The sequence below is a fragment of the Chaetura pelagica genome, unplaced genomic scaffold, assembly GCF_000747805.2.
Source record: "Chaetura pelagica isolate M959 unplaced genomic scaffold, ChaPel_1.0 scaffold101, whole genome shotgun sequence".
Lineage (NCBI taxonomy): Eukaryota > Metazoa > Chordata > Aves > Apodiformes > Apodidae > Chaetura > Chaetura pelagica.
In genome coordinates, this window is record NW_009952564.1 from 2,629,445 (window position 1) to 2,643,408 (window position 13,964).

The 13,964-nt window shown below is 40.1% G+C and overlaps 1 protein-coding gene across 1 annotated transcript in view; it reads right to left on the reverse strand.

The window, feature by feature from the left end:
* The window catches only part of IMPG2 (interphotoreceptor matrix proteoglycan 2), a 55,235-nt gene that overhangs the window by 38,546 nt on the left and 2,725 nt on the right, over positions 1-13,964 (reverse strand). Inside the window, exon 3 of the mRNA XM_009993347.1 lies at positions 7,053-7,219. Coding sequence (XP_009991649.1) covers positions 7,053-7,219 — 167 coding nt within the window. The remainder of the gene's footprint in view (positions 1-7,052; positions 7,220-13,964) is intronic.

Consider the following 13,964-nt stretch of genomic DNA (forward strand, 5'->3'; position numbering starts at 1 on the left):
GTTTTGTGGTTGTTTTTTGGTGGAGTGTGTGTAGTTGTTTGAGTTTGGGATTGGGTTGTTGGTTTTTTTGTGTTTTTGTTGGTTTTGGGTTTTTTTGTGCTGATTGTTGGACTTGGTGATCTCAGAGATCCTTTCCAACCATGCTGATTCTGCATGAAACAGAAAAACCCAGTGAGGGGTGCCTTGTCCAAATCCCTGTAGCCTGAGGAGCTGGTGACACCCAGCTTTCCTTAGCCTCTTAACCGTCTAATTAGCATTCCAGTCTGGGGTGTGGGCAAGCACCAACATATTTTGATTTAATGGCAAACAGACTCCAATTCCATAGAGTTAAATACAGGCTATCACAATATCACAAATCACATATAGTACTGACTGGATGGTTGAGCTTCTGCCAACTCATGAACTTGCAGAAAAGCAGTTACACAGGATACTCTTGTCTGATCCTGAGGCACAATCGTTAAGCACAGAAGACAAATTACCTCGGAGGTAATTCCAGACATGAGAAAAAGGTGGAGGAAATGTCAAGGAGGTCTTAAATAATCTCATATTAGTTTAATCCCGTCTGTGCAGGATTGTACAAGGCACGTTTGATTTAACTCACCTGTACATTTCATTTCCAACAGGAAAGTTATACCAAGAAACAATTCTCTCCCTGCCTGTCCTGATTCCCCACCTCAGCATCTTGGAGAACACACTCACATGAAGGCAAGGCCAAAGCACTAGAGGGAATCCAAGGAGATGGATGACAATGTCCAGAACTGAAGCTGGAGGGAAAGGCCAGGATTGAGAACAGTGCTGAGGCACAGTCCTGACAGATAAAATGAAAATATGGTCTGCAGTGAACAAGAGGAGAGATAGCAGGAAAAACTTAGTGGAAGAGAAATTGGTTTAGTCATGTTCAAGTCGAAGTGAAAGCTGGAGATCCATAGTAAGGTGTCAGAAACAAGCTAAAGGGCCACTCGTCAAGTAGAAATTAGCTCCACAGCAAAGGTGAACTCTCAACATAGAAGTGATTCTTCAGCACCTGACAGGCAGTGCTATCAAGGTGAAAAACAGGGGAAACAAGGAAGAAGTACAGATTTGCAGGAGCTGATCAGGCATGAATGATGAGGATGAAGTTTAGGTTTTAAGCACTGGCTGGAAAGAAATGAGCACAGGCTTCATGGATGACAGTTTCTGTGCTGTGTCAGGTGTCTAAGAGAGACTGAAAAGGGTGACTTAGGCTGGAACTGGAGGAGTGTGACCACAGGGAGAATTAACACAGAAAGAGCTTAAGAGGTGAAAGGGAGATGAGACAAGATTTGGAGAAGCAACTGGAGTTAATTAACCTATTTGCATATATGCAGTAAAGGTTTGGGGTTTTTTCTTTTTAAGTTAGAGGAGGTTAAAACTTGCAGTGCAAAAAGAGACAAAGACAATGGGAGAATAGTAAGTGTGGGATAAGAAAGAGGATGAAGGAAATCTGAAAGAATGGCTCTAAGGAGGGCAACAATATGTAATTCTTTTGCATCCAGAAGGGAAGTTGATGGCTGTGGAAGCACAGGCAAGATCTGCCTTTTTTCCAGATTTAGAAGGACCTGGAGATGTTTTATGCAAAGAAGAAAATGTTAACTTATCTAAATCAGCAATCAAAAAGATACCATAAACTGTGATTAGGACATTTGGTTAAACAGAGAAAGATAACAGCTGGCAAAGAAGATCACAGAACAGGAAGAGAAGAGAGACCAAAAGAAGTCTTTCTGCCTCAGAAACCTCAGGAAGAAAAAATCATCTTCATGAGGTGGCCATAAACTACACAGTTGAGAGTAAGTGGTTACAAATGACCCAGACCAGTGGGTTGCTACATCCCACCTTTGATCATAGGTCAGAATTCAGTCAAAGGGGTCTCATTTTTTACCTTGCTCAGTGCCCATTTCAGCAGGCTAAAGAAGTGGGGTTTTATGCTACCCATTAAGGCATCCTAAAACAGGATTGCCTTCTGTCCCTTTTATTATAGTCTCCATCATTGAGAGTTAATCTGTGCTCTAAACACACTGAAACAGATAGAGCTGCTGATGAGCTGAGAAGTCAATACTAAACATAAATATCATTGAGTCAACACCATTCCAGGTTTTTTTTCTTGGCCCAGGAGCTTTTTGACTTGTTGAGTAGCTCCTGACACTGCTTTGGGGATTCCTGTGCAGACTTTCTACCTTTTGGTTCTCAGACAAAGCTGTACTACAAACTCCTTTCCAGCCCTCAGCTTAACTCTTGGCTTTAATGACCAAAATCATGTTGTCACGTCACATTTGCCCAACACTGTTCAAATGTTCAGTTACATACACGGGGCTGTGTACATGAGCCTTCAGCAGGTATAGCTGAATATATGCCCAGTGACTTAAGTTACATGACCTTCCTTAATTCTTCATTTCCCACAACAGCTTTGTCAACTTGCCTTGGTGCTGTAGATTATCATCAGATCTAAAAGGAACAGCAACTCATTAAAACTTCACTTTCCCAAATTTGATTGAAGTTTGGAGAACTAGAGATTGGGACATGTAATCTGCCAAAAAGGACAGATTTGCCCTATTATGTGTAAAATTTAAAACATGGGATGCAGGCAGAACTTTATGATGGGAGCACTGCAGCACTGTGCTTTAAGCTGCATTTTACTATGGAGTCAGGAAGGGGATTCTGCTTGTGTTGAACAGCTAAGAATCTGCCTCCCTCCAACTTCCACTAGAGTGTCTAAGCAAAACCTAAATTTACAGTAAAACTATAAAACAAAATAAAATTTTGTAAAATTGTAAATCAAAGTTTAAAAATGTGATTAATTAAAAAATGGCCCCAAATTAACTGACCAACAGAATAATGATGAATTCATACAAACTGATGGGCCTCTTTGCTTGCTTTAAGCACTTTCATGAAGAGAAAGGTCACAACAATTACCTCAGCTCCTCACGACTTAACTGGATGTGTAGCAGTTAAACTGATATGTATAACAAGACATTTAGGTCCTCCCCATCCATCAAGGAATATTATCATACCTATTTCAAGATGTCTACTGCACTAATAATTCAGACAGACTACCTCCTGCAACTCTTTGTGGTGGCAGGTACTGCTGAGCTGTGCTTCATCACCACACAGGAAGAAGCTCTATGCAGAGAGAAACGGGGTTAAGCAGCAAGCATAGCCCTGACTTGGGTCTCTTGTTCCAGCAGGAAGTTACATCTTCACCATTACCTATATTTCTCCTGCTTGCTTAGGTCTTTTTTTGCCTCTTTTGGAATTAACAATTCCAAGACTGCCACAAATAACAAATGGCCAAAAGCTGGGGATTCATAGAGCTGGGGTATACCAGCAGGAACTTGGCAGCTACACAGCAATACTGGATGCATTCTACATCTCAACTGTCACTTTATTTCTTCTCCTGGGTCTATGCACACAGCAGTCCATCTACTTATTTTGCTGAAAAAAATATATTCTGTTTGAAACACATGAGTGTATATTAGTTTCAGAACACAGTGGGAATCAAAAAGGTATGTGTGTAGAACTAAAACCAAAAAGAGTGTGTAAAATTGCTGAAAGTAATAATCCAGGAATACCACCAACACATGCTGGGTTTTTTTTTCCCCACAGCCAAAGACCACCTTCAAAATGTCAGCATGTGCCATAACTAAATGTTATATTACAGTTTCTGTAACAAAGCATCTGGTTGGTGTGGTACACCTTTTCCAGCTGCATCCTGGCTGAAGCAGCAGCAGAGCTTTGTGATGTTGAAAATAAAAGGATTAAAAAAGGAAACAAACCTGTCAAATGAATAAAAGCTTTAGTCTACCTAGTCTGACTTCTTCTCCCTAATCATTGTCAGCAGTAGATGCCTCTATGCAAGTTGTATGACACTCTAAAAACTGGACAGGAACTCTCAGCATGCTAAGGAGATATGGTAGACAACCATTCTACAACAAAAGTTATTTTGACTGTTTTAATATTTGGTGTTCAGCCTGCAGTAAATCTGTTGTCCAGAAATATTACAAATAGAAGAGAAAGCCTCAAGTTTTTCAGCTTTGCTCAGCCCTAACACATCACAGAGGAGGCAGAAGTTTGTAAGAGGTTTGCTTTGCTAACCATCCTTGATGTGAGGCCAGGGCACTGGTAGTCTAGCTTGGAAGCTCACCATATGTTCAAAACACCTCCTGACTGCATGCCTGGTAAGCGGGTTCCAGCAGTTAAGAAATAAGGGAAGCACTATCAACTGACTCTCTTTTAATCTTACCAGAACAATAGGCTGCATATGAAATTCAAAGCTTTGGTTTCATTTCATATGACAAGCTGCACAGAATTAAAGAGAAACTGTAGAAAGAAATATGCAGGGGAAACATTTTATTGTACCTAAAAAAAAGCCTCCTTGAAGAATCCTCAGAACACACAGAAGAGTCTTCTCTGAAGGACCCAAAAAGCAGGAAAGGAAGTGTCAAAGCAGTTCAACCTACTTCTCCAGAACTGCTGCATTATTTCACTAATTTATAAAGTCAGAAAATGTGCCCAGCACCTACATGGGTAACTTACAAGGAACATTGTATGCCAGCTGTAAATGCTTCTGTGAACAGCACAGGTTGTGCTGTCTTGGCAATGGCACTAGAATTTCATAAAATGAAGTACAGTGCTCCTGGGAAATCAATACTTATTTTTGCTTGTGTTTCTCCTCTCTTGGATTTTTCAAAAATTTTCTAACAGAAGTGTGAACATAGTCACAGTTGCAAGTCAGAGTGTGGGCAATTTTTGGCAATATCAGAATTCTAGAAACACATGTCCAAAATTGTAGGATGACCGGGTGAATGGGATGAACGAGTTCATTCTACATAATACAAGTTATACTCCACTTGAACTAGAGCTACACAGTAAGGAACACAACCAGAGCTAATTTACATGAGGAAATATACTGCAAGCAAAACTTCCCTTTGGATTAGAATTACCTTCTCCTTTTCCATTTCTGCCAAGACGTGAAAAGAGATGGAGGAATAATCCTACACTTCGTAAATCTACTTAATATCCAAACAAAGTAGTTAGGTTGGTATTCATCCTATGTAAAGCACTTTACAGAAAGTAAAATGAAAAAAATTGGGGGAGGGGAAGAATACTTAAAATAATGTTTTATGGTTGGCAAAAATCTGTTCATCTGCTCCTTCTGAAAATCTGGTAGGTGATTTGCTTTAAGAAGCTGATGAAAACTTATTACATGCATTATATGTTACTGTATAGCATGCATACATATACACATGCCTGCAGACAATCATACAGGCCTCAATTCTCCAAGACAACATACAGCACATAGCTTGCTCATTGAAGAGCAGAAAAAACATCACCTTCTGGGGCACAGCTCCCCTAACAATAGAAGTCATCTGATGGCAGAAAAGCAAACTCCAGCTATGTCTGCCTTCCCCTCCACCAAATTGGTCAAGATTTTTGATAGATTATTAGAGACTGAAAAACATTTTTCCAGAAGAAAAAAGCCTGAGAGCTGGGAACAGAACTGGTCCAAGCTCCAGCTGGTACCCAGTAAGAAAGTGTCTTGAAAGCAAGAGAAAAGCTGGCTAATTGAGGATGGGATAAAGTGCTTTCACCATCCGTCTTTGGTTCAAATTTAAATTGAGTTCAGGCTTTCATTTCAAAACAAGTCACCTGATTTGTGACATTCTGTGTGAAACACAGTGGTGACAGTATTCAATCCCTCTTAACACAGGCTAGTCTCCCATCAAATCATCCCAACAACCATCACCTTTACCAACTATTCTGAAAGCACAAGATACGGATCAACAGTTCTTTTTCAGAATATTGCAGTGCTGAAGAGAATATACCCATTTACAAGAGGAAGGAAACCTAAATTACATATAAACCATCTGAATAAATCAACAAACACAGTGCACTTTATCTGACTGTAATGCTGAAGAGCCATACTCAAAAAGGTAAAGTGGCAGTGGGGACATTAGATACATCATCCTGCTTCTAAGAATAATCTGATTTCTTTTAATAAGCCCCCACTACAGATCTTCTCACTACCAAAATCCTGCATAAAGTAATGATACATTTCACTGTGCACAGAAAAAGTTCATGTGAATTTTTATTGTCTCCATCTTTTTTGCAACATCTTAGAAGGACAACAGTACTCTCAATTATCCACAACTGTTTTCTTGCTCACATTCATATTCCTAGCATAAAAGTCCATTAAAAAAGCAGACAGAAAAACATCAGCACATCCATACACATAGAACATGACTCTATGGGATTATAAATTTAAGACTTACGATAAGTTTCATAAAGTGACTCATTCCTTAGCTTTCAAAAAAAAGATCCATAACCACCATGTATTTTAAGACAGCCATTTATACAGAGAAATTAAGATTTCTGCTGTATCCTAGATGTGTAAAAAGTTAAGCAGTTCATTTTTAACCAAGGACTTAATTTTAAAATTCAAGCACTCCTGAAAAGACACATATAATCATATTTCATTTGAAATAGGCTTTTTTAGTTTAGCTTAATGCTCCTTTTATTTGCTTTAAGCTAAAACAAGCTTGCTCCAACTTAGCATTTTTTTCATTAAAATGTTTTACACTCTTACTGCGACTTTAACCTCCGCAAACTTTGCCACACATCTTGGTAGCATCAGAAATACAGCTCAGAACGTCCTGCTTCAAACGGCCACTTGAGCTGAGGGCATCTCCATGTGCCACTCAGAGCAGGAAGGCTGCTACACGGGGCAGAGGGCCATGTGCCACAGCCTGCCTCAGGTCACACTGCCTATTCAAAGGGTCTAGACATCACCTACTTGTCAGAACATACTTATTGAAGACAACTTTCTCTTTGTAATCATTGCTTTTACCTCCATCAAATCAGCTACAACTTTGCGTTTGGATCTAATCTCAGAGCTACGGATCCAGCAGCTGGGGTACTCATGCTTGCCCATTTTCAATGCTTCACGTGTTACCACTTGTCATATGCCAAGCTGCTTGTTGCAGAGGGACATTATGCCCTTGCCCGTGAGAAAACACCAACCAGATGCTGCACCCACCTACCTTCACAACCAGGCTCCGGTGTTCCTCAGACTGACTGAAGTTTGTGCCCATTTCAAAGGTACTCATCGTTCCATCCTCACACAGGCTCATCCAGGTCTGATATTCTTCACGCTCTGGTAGTCTATCCCAGAATGTCTTGAAAACTTCCCAGACCGTTTCCTGACACACTGAAGGCACAAGAAAGGTCTGGTGTTAGTACAACAGGAGTACTTCCATGGATGGCATGGGTGGTCAGGAGAGTATTGTCCAAATGTTGTATGATTTTCAGTACATTAATATAGAGAATACAGTGACTATACATCTACATGTAAATTATTAAGGCATTGAAGGGACTGACAATTAAGATCTGCTAGATCTTCCACACTCATACTACTTCCCACCCTCTTTTTTTTTTTTCACTGAATTAATTACTTCATTAAGGTAAAAAAGAAGAGTGCAAGGAAGGGCACACTTGTCTCCTAACAATCACCAAGAACAACAGTATTTTCATTGAGTAAAACTGCCCTTGATCAATAGGTTAAATTTTTAGCAAACCAAGTTAGTGTGGCAAAAATCCTCACAGAAATTAGAGCTGGAGATTAATTTGTAGCAATTATAGTTGCACTGACCAAAGCTTTAGAGGCTCAGTCAGTAACAATTTATTTGGATTCACCTTTATGTAGAACTTAAAATAGGTTTCAGAAATTATAATTGCATTAATAATTTGAAAAACAACAAAAGATGATGACACAACAACATAATAAGTTAAGAAAACATGACAACCTCTAACCCTACTGTATATATGCACTGAGAAAGAAATGGACATCTGACTGAACAGACAGTCTGCGAATTAAAGGTATAATTATCTTGTTCTATGCAAGCTGCTTTAACCTTCCTATCATCCACAAATTGGAGCAGTTGGTCACATAATGGTCAAGCAAGAGCTTCTTTGTGACCCAGGATAACTGGAAGAGAGGAAGATTTGTAGGATTTTCCCTGCGTCCTGAAAGAGAACAACATTAACAGGAGAACAACTCTAAAAATCACTTGTAGCAGATGCCAGCCTGGAATAGTAGCAGACAAACCTGCTTTTTGGCCTTAATCGGATTTCACTACTTACACATACACAGTTCAGCAGAGGAATGCTTTGCATTCAGAGAAAGTCCTGACATCATAAGCAAGATCCTAGAGGAGACTGAGCATGAATCTGGGTTTAGAAAGTAATTTTCTTCAGTCACCTTAAAAATATGCCCCAGGCTGCCAAAACCAGTTCCTTAGCAGTTGCTATTTCTTCCTGATACTCTGTATTCTGAACTCCAAATCAATTAAATGTACTTGTGTAAAACTTAACACATGATCATATATGGAAACATCCCTTCATTCAACCAAGGGGTTGACATTTTCATTAAATGTAAAGGGTTTACAAATAACTTCCTAAAGGAACTGTTTCACACGCAGTAGCATCCGTAGAGCTTAGCTAATTCTCACATGCCAGGGGGTACCACACAGACAAAGCCCTTTTCCCCATCCCGAATTTCTGCTTGTCAGAGCAGGTGAGAACACAGGTATCTCCCATTTCCATGCCACATTCCTGAAAGCTTTCCTACATGTAGATTAACCTTGCAGTTCATCTGATACGTATGACTAGAGGAACCTGCAGTCCTCAAACTCTGCCTTAGTAACTGTAGGTAAATTATTACTGCTCCAGCACCCCTTTGGCTTTCAGGCAGCCAACTTTATTAGAGTATTAGAGGTGCTTGCAATCAGTTTTGCTTATGCATCTTTATTAATCAGAAATAAACAGTCAAATTTCCAAATTTCACATTTCCCCTCCAGTTCTGCTTGCTTCCTTAGCAGCTGGGGAAGCAAACTCTTCAGGCAGTGACCACACTTCCTCATGACTTCTGCACAAACTGCAGCCAATGAAGCCATAATCCTGCTCTGGGATTTCTGGATCCTGCTGGAGTGTTAATAAGCTTCCTGAAGCAGAATGACATCTGTAGTGTCCTCTCCACCATCCCACTCATAAAGCTGGGCATCCAGGAAAAGCCCAAAATCTAGTTTCAAATCGAGAAGGAATACTGCTCACTCTCACTTCTTTTGGCATTTTTTGCATCCTTCATTCTGACTAAGAGATCTTTTACTCCAGTGTGACACTGTACAGCAACAATTCTGCAATGAGATTACTCCCTGTGCCTGAGATAAGTCTTCAGCAGGCTATCAGTAAGAGCTGAAGCTATGGCAATTGCTTGCAAATACACTGCAGTAGCACTGTCTAATCCTACAGTTTTCAAATGGCAACAGGCATAGCATTGGCTTTCCAGTTACAAGTAATAATAGGCAGTAATAAAGACAATTTTCTGTAATGCTCTTAAATAAGTTTAATCTCTTCTTTAAAATAAATGTGATGAGACAGTGTCTTGTTTGAACACAAGATGCAGCTGTATGAACAGTTGTCCCAATCAGCTCCCAATAGATTTAAGGATTTGTTGTGTGTCATTTCATTTGGAATTAGACACCCCACTGAATTTCAGTCCCAAAGGCTTTGTGCCATCTGTGGGCTCCAAGCCCACTAATCAGACCTAAGCTGTCAGAACAAGGTCATATTTTCTGTAGAAGGAGAAAAGGCGATGTGGATAAGGAGTAACATCCAATCCTCTCTAGCCTGTGTCCTACCTAGCCATTTCCACTTTGGTGAGCAGTACCAAGTTGCACAACATGGAGCAAATTGCTTCCATACTCAGAAAAAAAAAGGCTGGTCCATTGCTTCCTTCTGAGTAGTCTGAGAGTTTGTTAGTTCTGACGTAGAGAGGGAGATTAAAAGCTGTAGGCAAACGTACTATGACTACCATTTAAACACTTGTTTGCCTTGCCAAGGAAACAGCATCCTCAGCCTCAGTGACCTGCTTGCTACACACAGTAACGCCACAACCTTGTTGATACACAGTTCATCTTGTCATTGTCCTGTTTATTCCAACTGACCGGTTTGTAAAATAAGTGATTGCTTTGCAGGATAACAAATCCAGGCAGTAAGGGGTCAACCCAAGAATCATCCCCAAGCATGCTTACCCATATGGTGTTCAAGAAGCACCATAGTCTGGCTAAAAAAGGGAAAAAAAAATTGTTTCAGTCTTTCTCATACACCTTTTCCATGTTTCATAGTTAGATGAGAGTTGTCCCTCCAAGCACATAAAAAGAACAGTGTAATTTCTTCAGTGTGGTTCAAGTCATGCTCATGTAAAGAGAGACATGCAGGATTCTATCTCCCATCTCTCCTTCAGGTGTGTCAAACACAGAGCCAGTTCTTAACAGCTTCACTGACATGGCCACCCAGGGAACTGAGGAGACACCACCCTTACTCACAGTGCATTCAAGTTCCATAATAAATGTGATAAAGCTTATTTAAATTTGAAGGTGGAGCCCACCCCTGTGGCAGGCTTTCAACTATCTGCTGGCCAGGGAGGTTTTTGAAAGTTTCTTCTCAACAAATTCTCAAGAACTCCTATTTAAGAAAAACCTGGTTTTTATAACTAGAGTATAAGCACTCTGAAACTCAGAGTGAATAGCAGGGGGGAGGACAGGACCCCCAAAGATCTTTACCAGTAAGCTTTTTGACTTGCAATGTAACTTTGAATTTTAAATACAAAATGTTTATAGTAGATAGGGAATGGGAAAAACTGCAGCACCAAAGCTTACAATAAAATGACAGGACCCCAACAGCTCAGAGTTATGACTGGAGCTGCTTGCATAACACAGTATGCTGTTAACATACTCCAACTATTAAGTAAAATAAATCTGCTGTACAGGCTTTGAGTTATGATCTTTCCAGAAATTAGATTTCTAAGACTAGCTGCAAAACCCTTAAAAACCAGCCAAGCAGCCAGCAGTGCCAGGATCAGGAAGGAACAGTTGAGCAGACCCAGCAGTGCTGCCACACGATGCCACCTGAGTAGCAGGTCAGCCCTCAGGGCACGTGAGAAGAGGCTGTATTCATGGCTAGATCTCATGCCAAACTTTCACTAGCCTACTACAGAGGTAGCCACAGGCAGAGATATATGGGACAGCATTAGCAACACCAGGCCCTGGAGGAGACAGGATTTGCAATGACGCCTCTAATCCCTGGCAAACAATACTGATTAAAAGCATCATAAAATCGAGATCAATCTTTTAAGGCAGTGAGCTAAGAGCCTTGAAGCTACACGTGGGTGGGAAGGTAAGCTCCTCTAGAAAATTACTTCCTTCATCCCTGCAGTAATAAATAACTTGCATGTTAGTGTTAACTGATCTCTCGGCTACTTTGCAATTCTCCTGTAAAGAATTCAACTGTTAAAAAAAAATAATGAACAAGGCTTATGAGGTAAAGAGAGGCTCCCTCCTATAGAGATGTGATCATTACAGCTGTCTACAGGAAAGTAAGTAGGTGGGCAGACGACATGTAACTGACTGACACAATAAACCAGAATTCAAACCAAGAAGGCAAACCAGATGGCTTGTTTTGCAGTTTTTCCCCAAAATACATTTTGCATGTACTCCATCCTGAAATGCCTCAGAAATTAGTAGTCCCTTAATTCATTGCTGAGATAATCATCATAAAGGTGAGAGAGGAGGTAGGAAAAAACTGCAAGATCAGTATGTTTGGCCCACACCTTTGTGCAAACTTCCACTTGAACAAAGTATCGTAGGCAAGGTCTTAACTTTTAAAGGCCGTAACAGATTTCACAGGCTGCCTCAGAAAGCCAGAAATGTAGGAAGACTACATGAATCCCAGCATATCTACTCTGGAAGCCAAAAACTCCAAGTCTTGGAAGCTAATGTGCTTCAAATGCAGTGCTTACTCTCAAGTAATACTCACAAATAATAGAGTGTATCCTAAACACTTAAGATAAATTGTGTTTCAGCCAAAAAAAATCCACATAAGCAGGAACAGGCTCTTTTCAGTCCTGTAAGACTCCAGGAAGGGGTGAAGCTTCCTTTCCTAAAGACTTCATCATTGTCTTTCATCATTTTAAACCTCCAGCTAAAATCTGTGATGAGATTCTCTCTCTCTCCCCTCCTAGAATTCTGTATGGCTACCTCTCCTGCACCTGGGTAGGATACGGCACCTGTGTGGCTCCAGCTTTAACATTCAGGATGCATTTATCTCTCACATGAGAGACAATCAGCCTATAGCACTCAGTCAGTGCTCAGAGACTTGGGAAGCTAACAGAAGGAGCACCACATGACAGCACTGAGCACCTAGCAGGGGGTAGGGTGGTGTTCTGGCCATTTGTGTAAGTGGGCAGTGCTGGAGTTTAATCCCAGCTAAATCCCATTAGTGCTTCTTAAGACCTGAATCATGTACTGTGGCTAGGAGCACTGAATCAGGCCGAACAGTCTATTTTGAGGAAACAGGAGGCCAACTCCTTCTCCTCTTTACCACTTTCTGTGCAACTGAGTGTCTTCATTGCAGTGGGTTTTGATAACAACAGTGAGACTGACAGACACCTCTGAAGAGATCTTTCCTGCAAATACTTCATTAGCTAAACAGATTACTATACATACATGCATAAATCAGCACTTGAGAATTTTTTCTTTGTTTCTGCTTCTGACTACTACAGTAATAATAACAACAAGTGAAAAATTGTGCCTGTTATTTGGACTTTCAGATGCTGAAGGGTGCTCCTGCTGTTTTAGAAAGTACTGAATTTTCTCCAGATCCCTTTATTTTGCCACTTTTTTACCTTGTTAAAGATTTAATTATCTGTTTATTATCTCTTTCTTGTGTATGTTTTCAAGGCTAAAAAAAAATCAAGATCTCGTAGTCTGATTTAAAAAAACAAACAAACACAAAACTATATACTATGAAGTCCACAGCTAGGTGACATAAGCATTTGCATGCAGCCTATGATGGAAGTGTGCATCAGTCAGTCTCTGACACTAATAGAGGCAGTAGCCAGACACCAAAATTAAATAAAGCTTGAAGCTACAGATGGATATCTATATTCCCACTTCTTTCCTTCTAAAGTTGATATAGACAGAACAAGTGTAAACCAGATAGTCAGCACATACAAACCTTTTCTAACAAGCTCTTATATCAAAACAGCAATCAATCTTTCCTTCCATGATAGTGACAGTGGTTTTTGTTGGGAGCAAACTGACAAAAGAATAGATTGTATTGAAAAAATCCTTTTCAGAGAAAGTATGGGATATTAACTTACTTTTCTTACATTTCTTACATTTCTTACTTCAACAGGTACAGAAGAAAAAGAAGATCCTAAAAATGCTGACTGATACTGAAAATCAACATATTCTGGGCACACTCACATTTATTCCCTTGTAGGGGCAGTTATATTTCTAATTGCTGATGTAGCTGGTCTCTGAGTGCCAAACAGTGACCACGCCCTTTCCTAGGACAACTTTGTTGAAAATGCAGAGACAAGAAGGTCCATCTCACTCTATCACTGCACTGATTCAGTTAGCTAGTAAAAGCATGCTTTCAATGAAAAGCTGGTATATAATTCAGTAACACTCACGAGGCAGCTTTACTGTAAATGAAAGCAACAGTATCATCAACTCTCACTTCCCTCAGGTACATTTACTCAAGATGTGACTAACTAGACATCACCAGATACCTGTGATGCAGCACACTGCTGCTAACAGAAGGAAGATGACAAATTACTTGAACCAGACCTTGCTCGACTTGCTGTTAATTAAAGTCACCCCTGCTTCTTGCAGAGAACTTTTTCAAAAGTTTTAAGCTCAAAGTGCTAAGGGTGGTCATAGCATATTTGCTCAAGAAATTTTTGTGGATTGTGGAAGACATCAATCCAACAGGGAAGCAACTGAACTAGGTGGGTTTGATTCAACAACCTAGGACCATTAAGCTCTAAATAAGGTTTTACAACCTAGTTTACAGATTTTTCTTCTTTATTATCACACTTTTGCTTACTTATA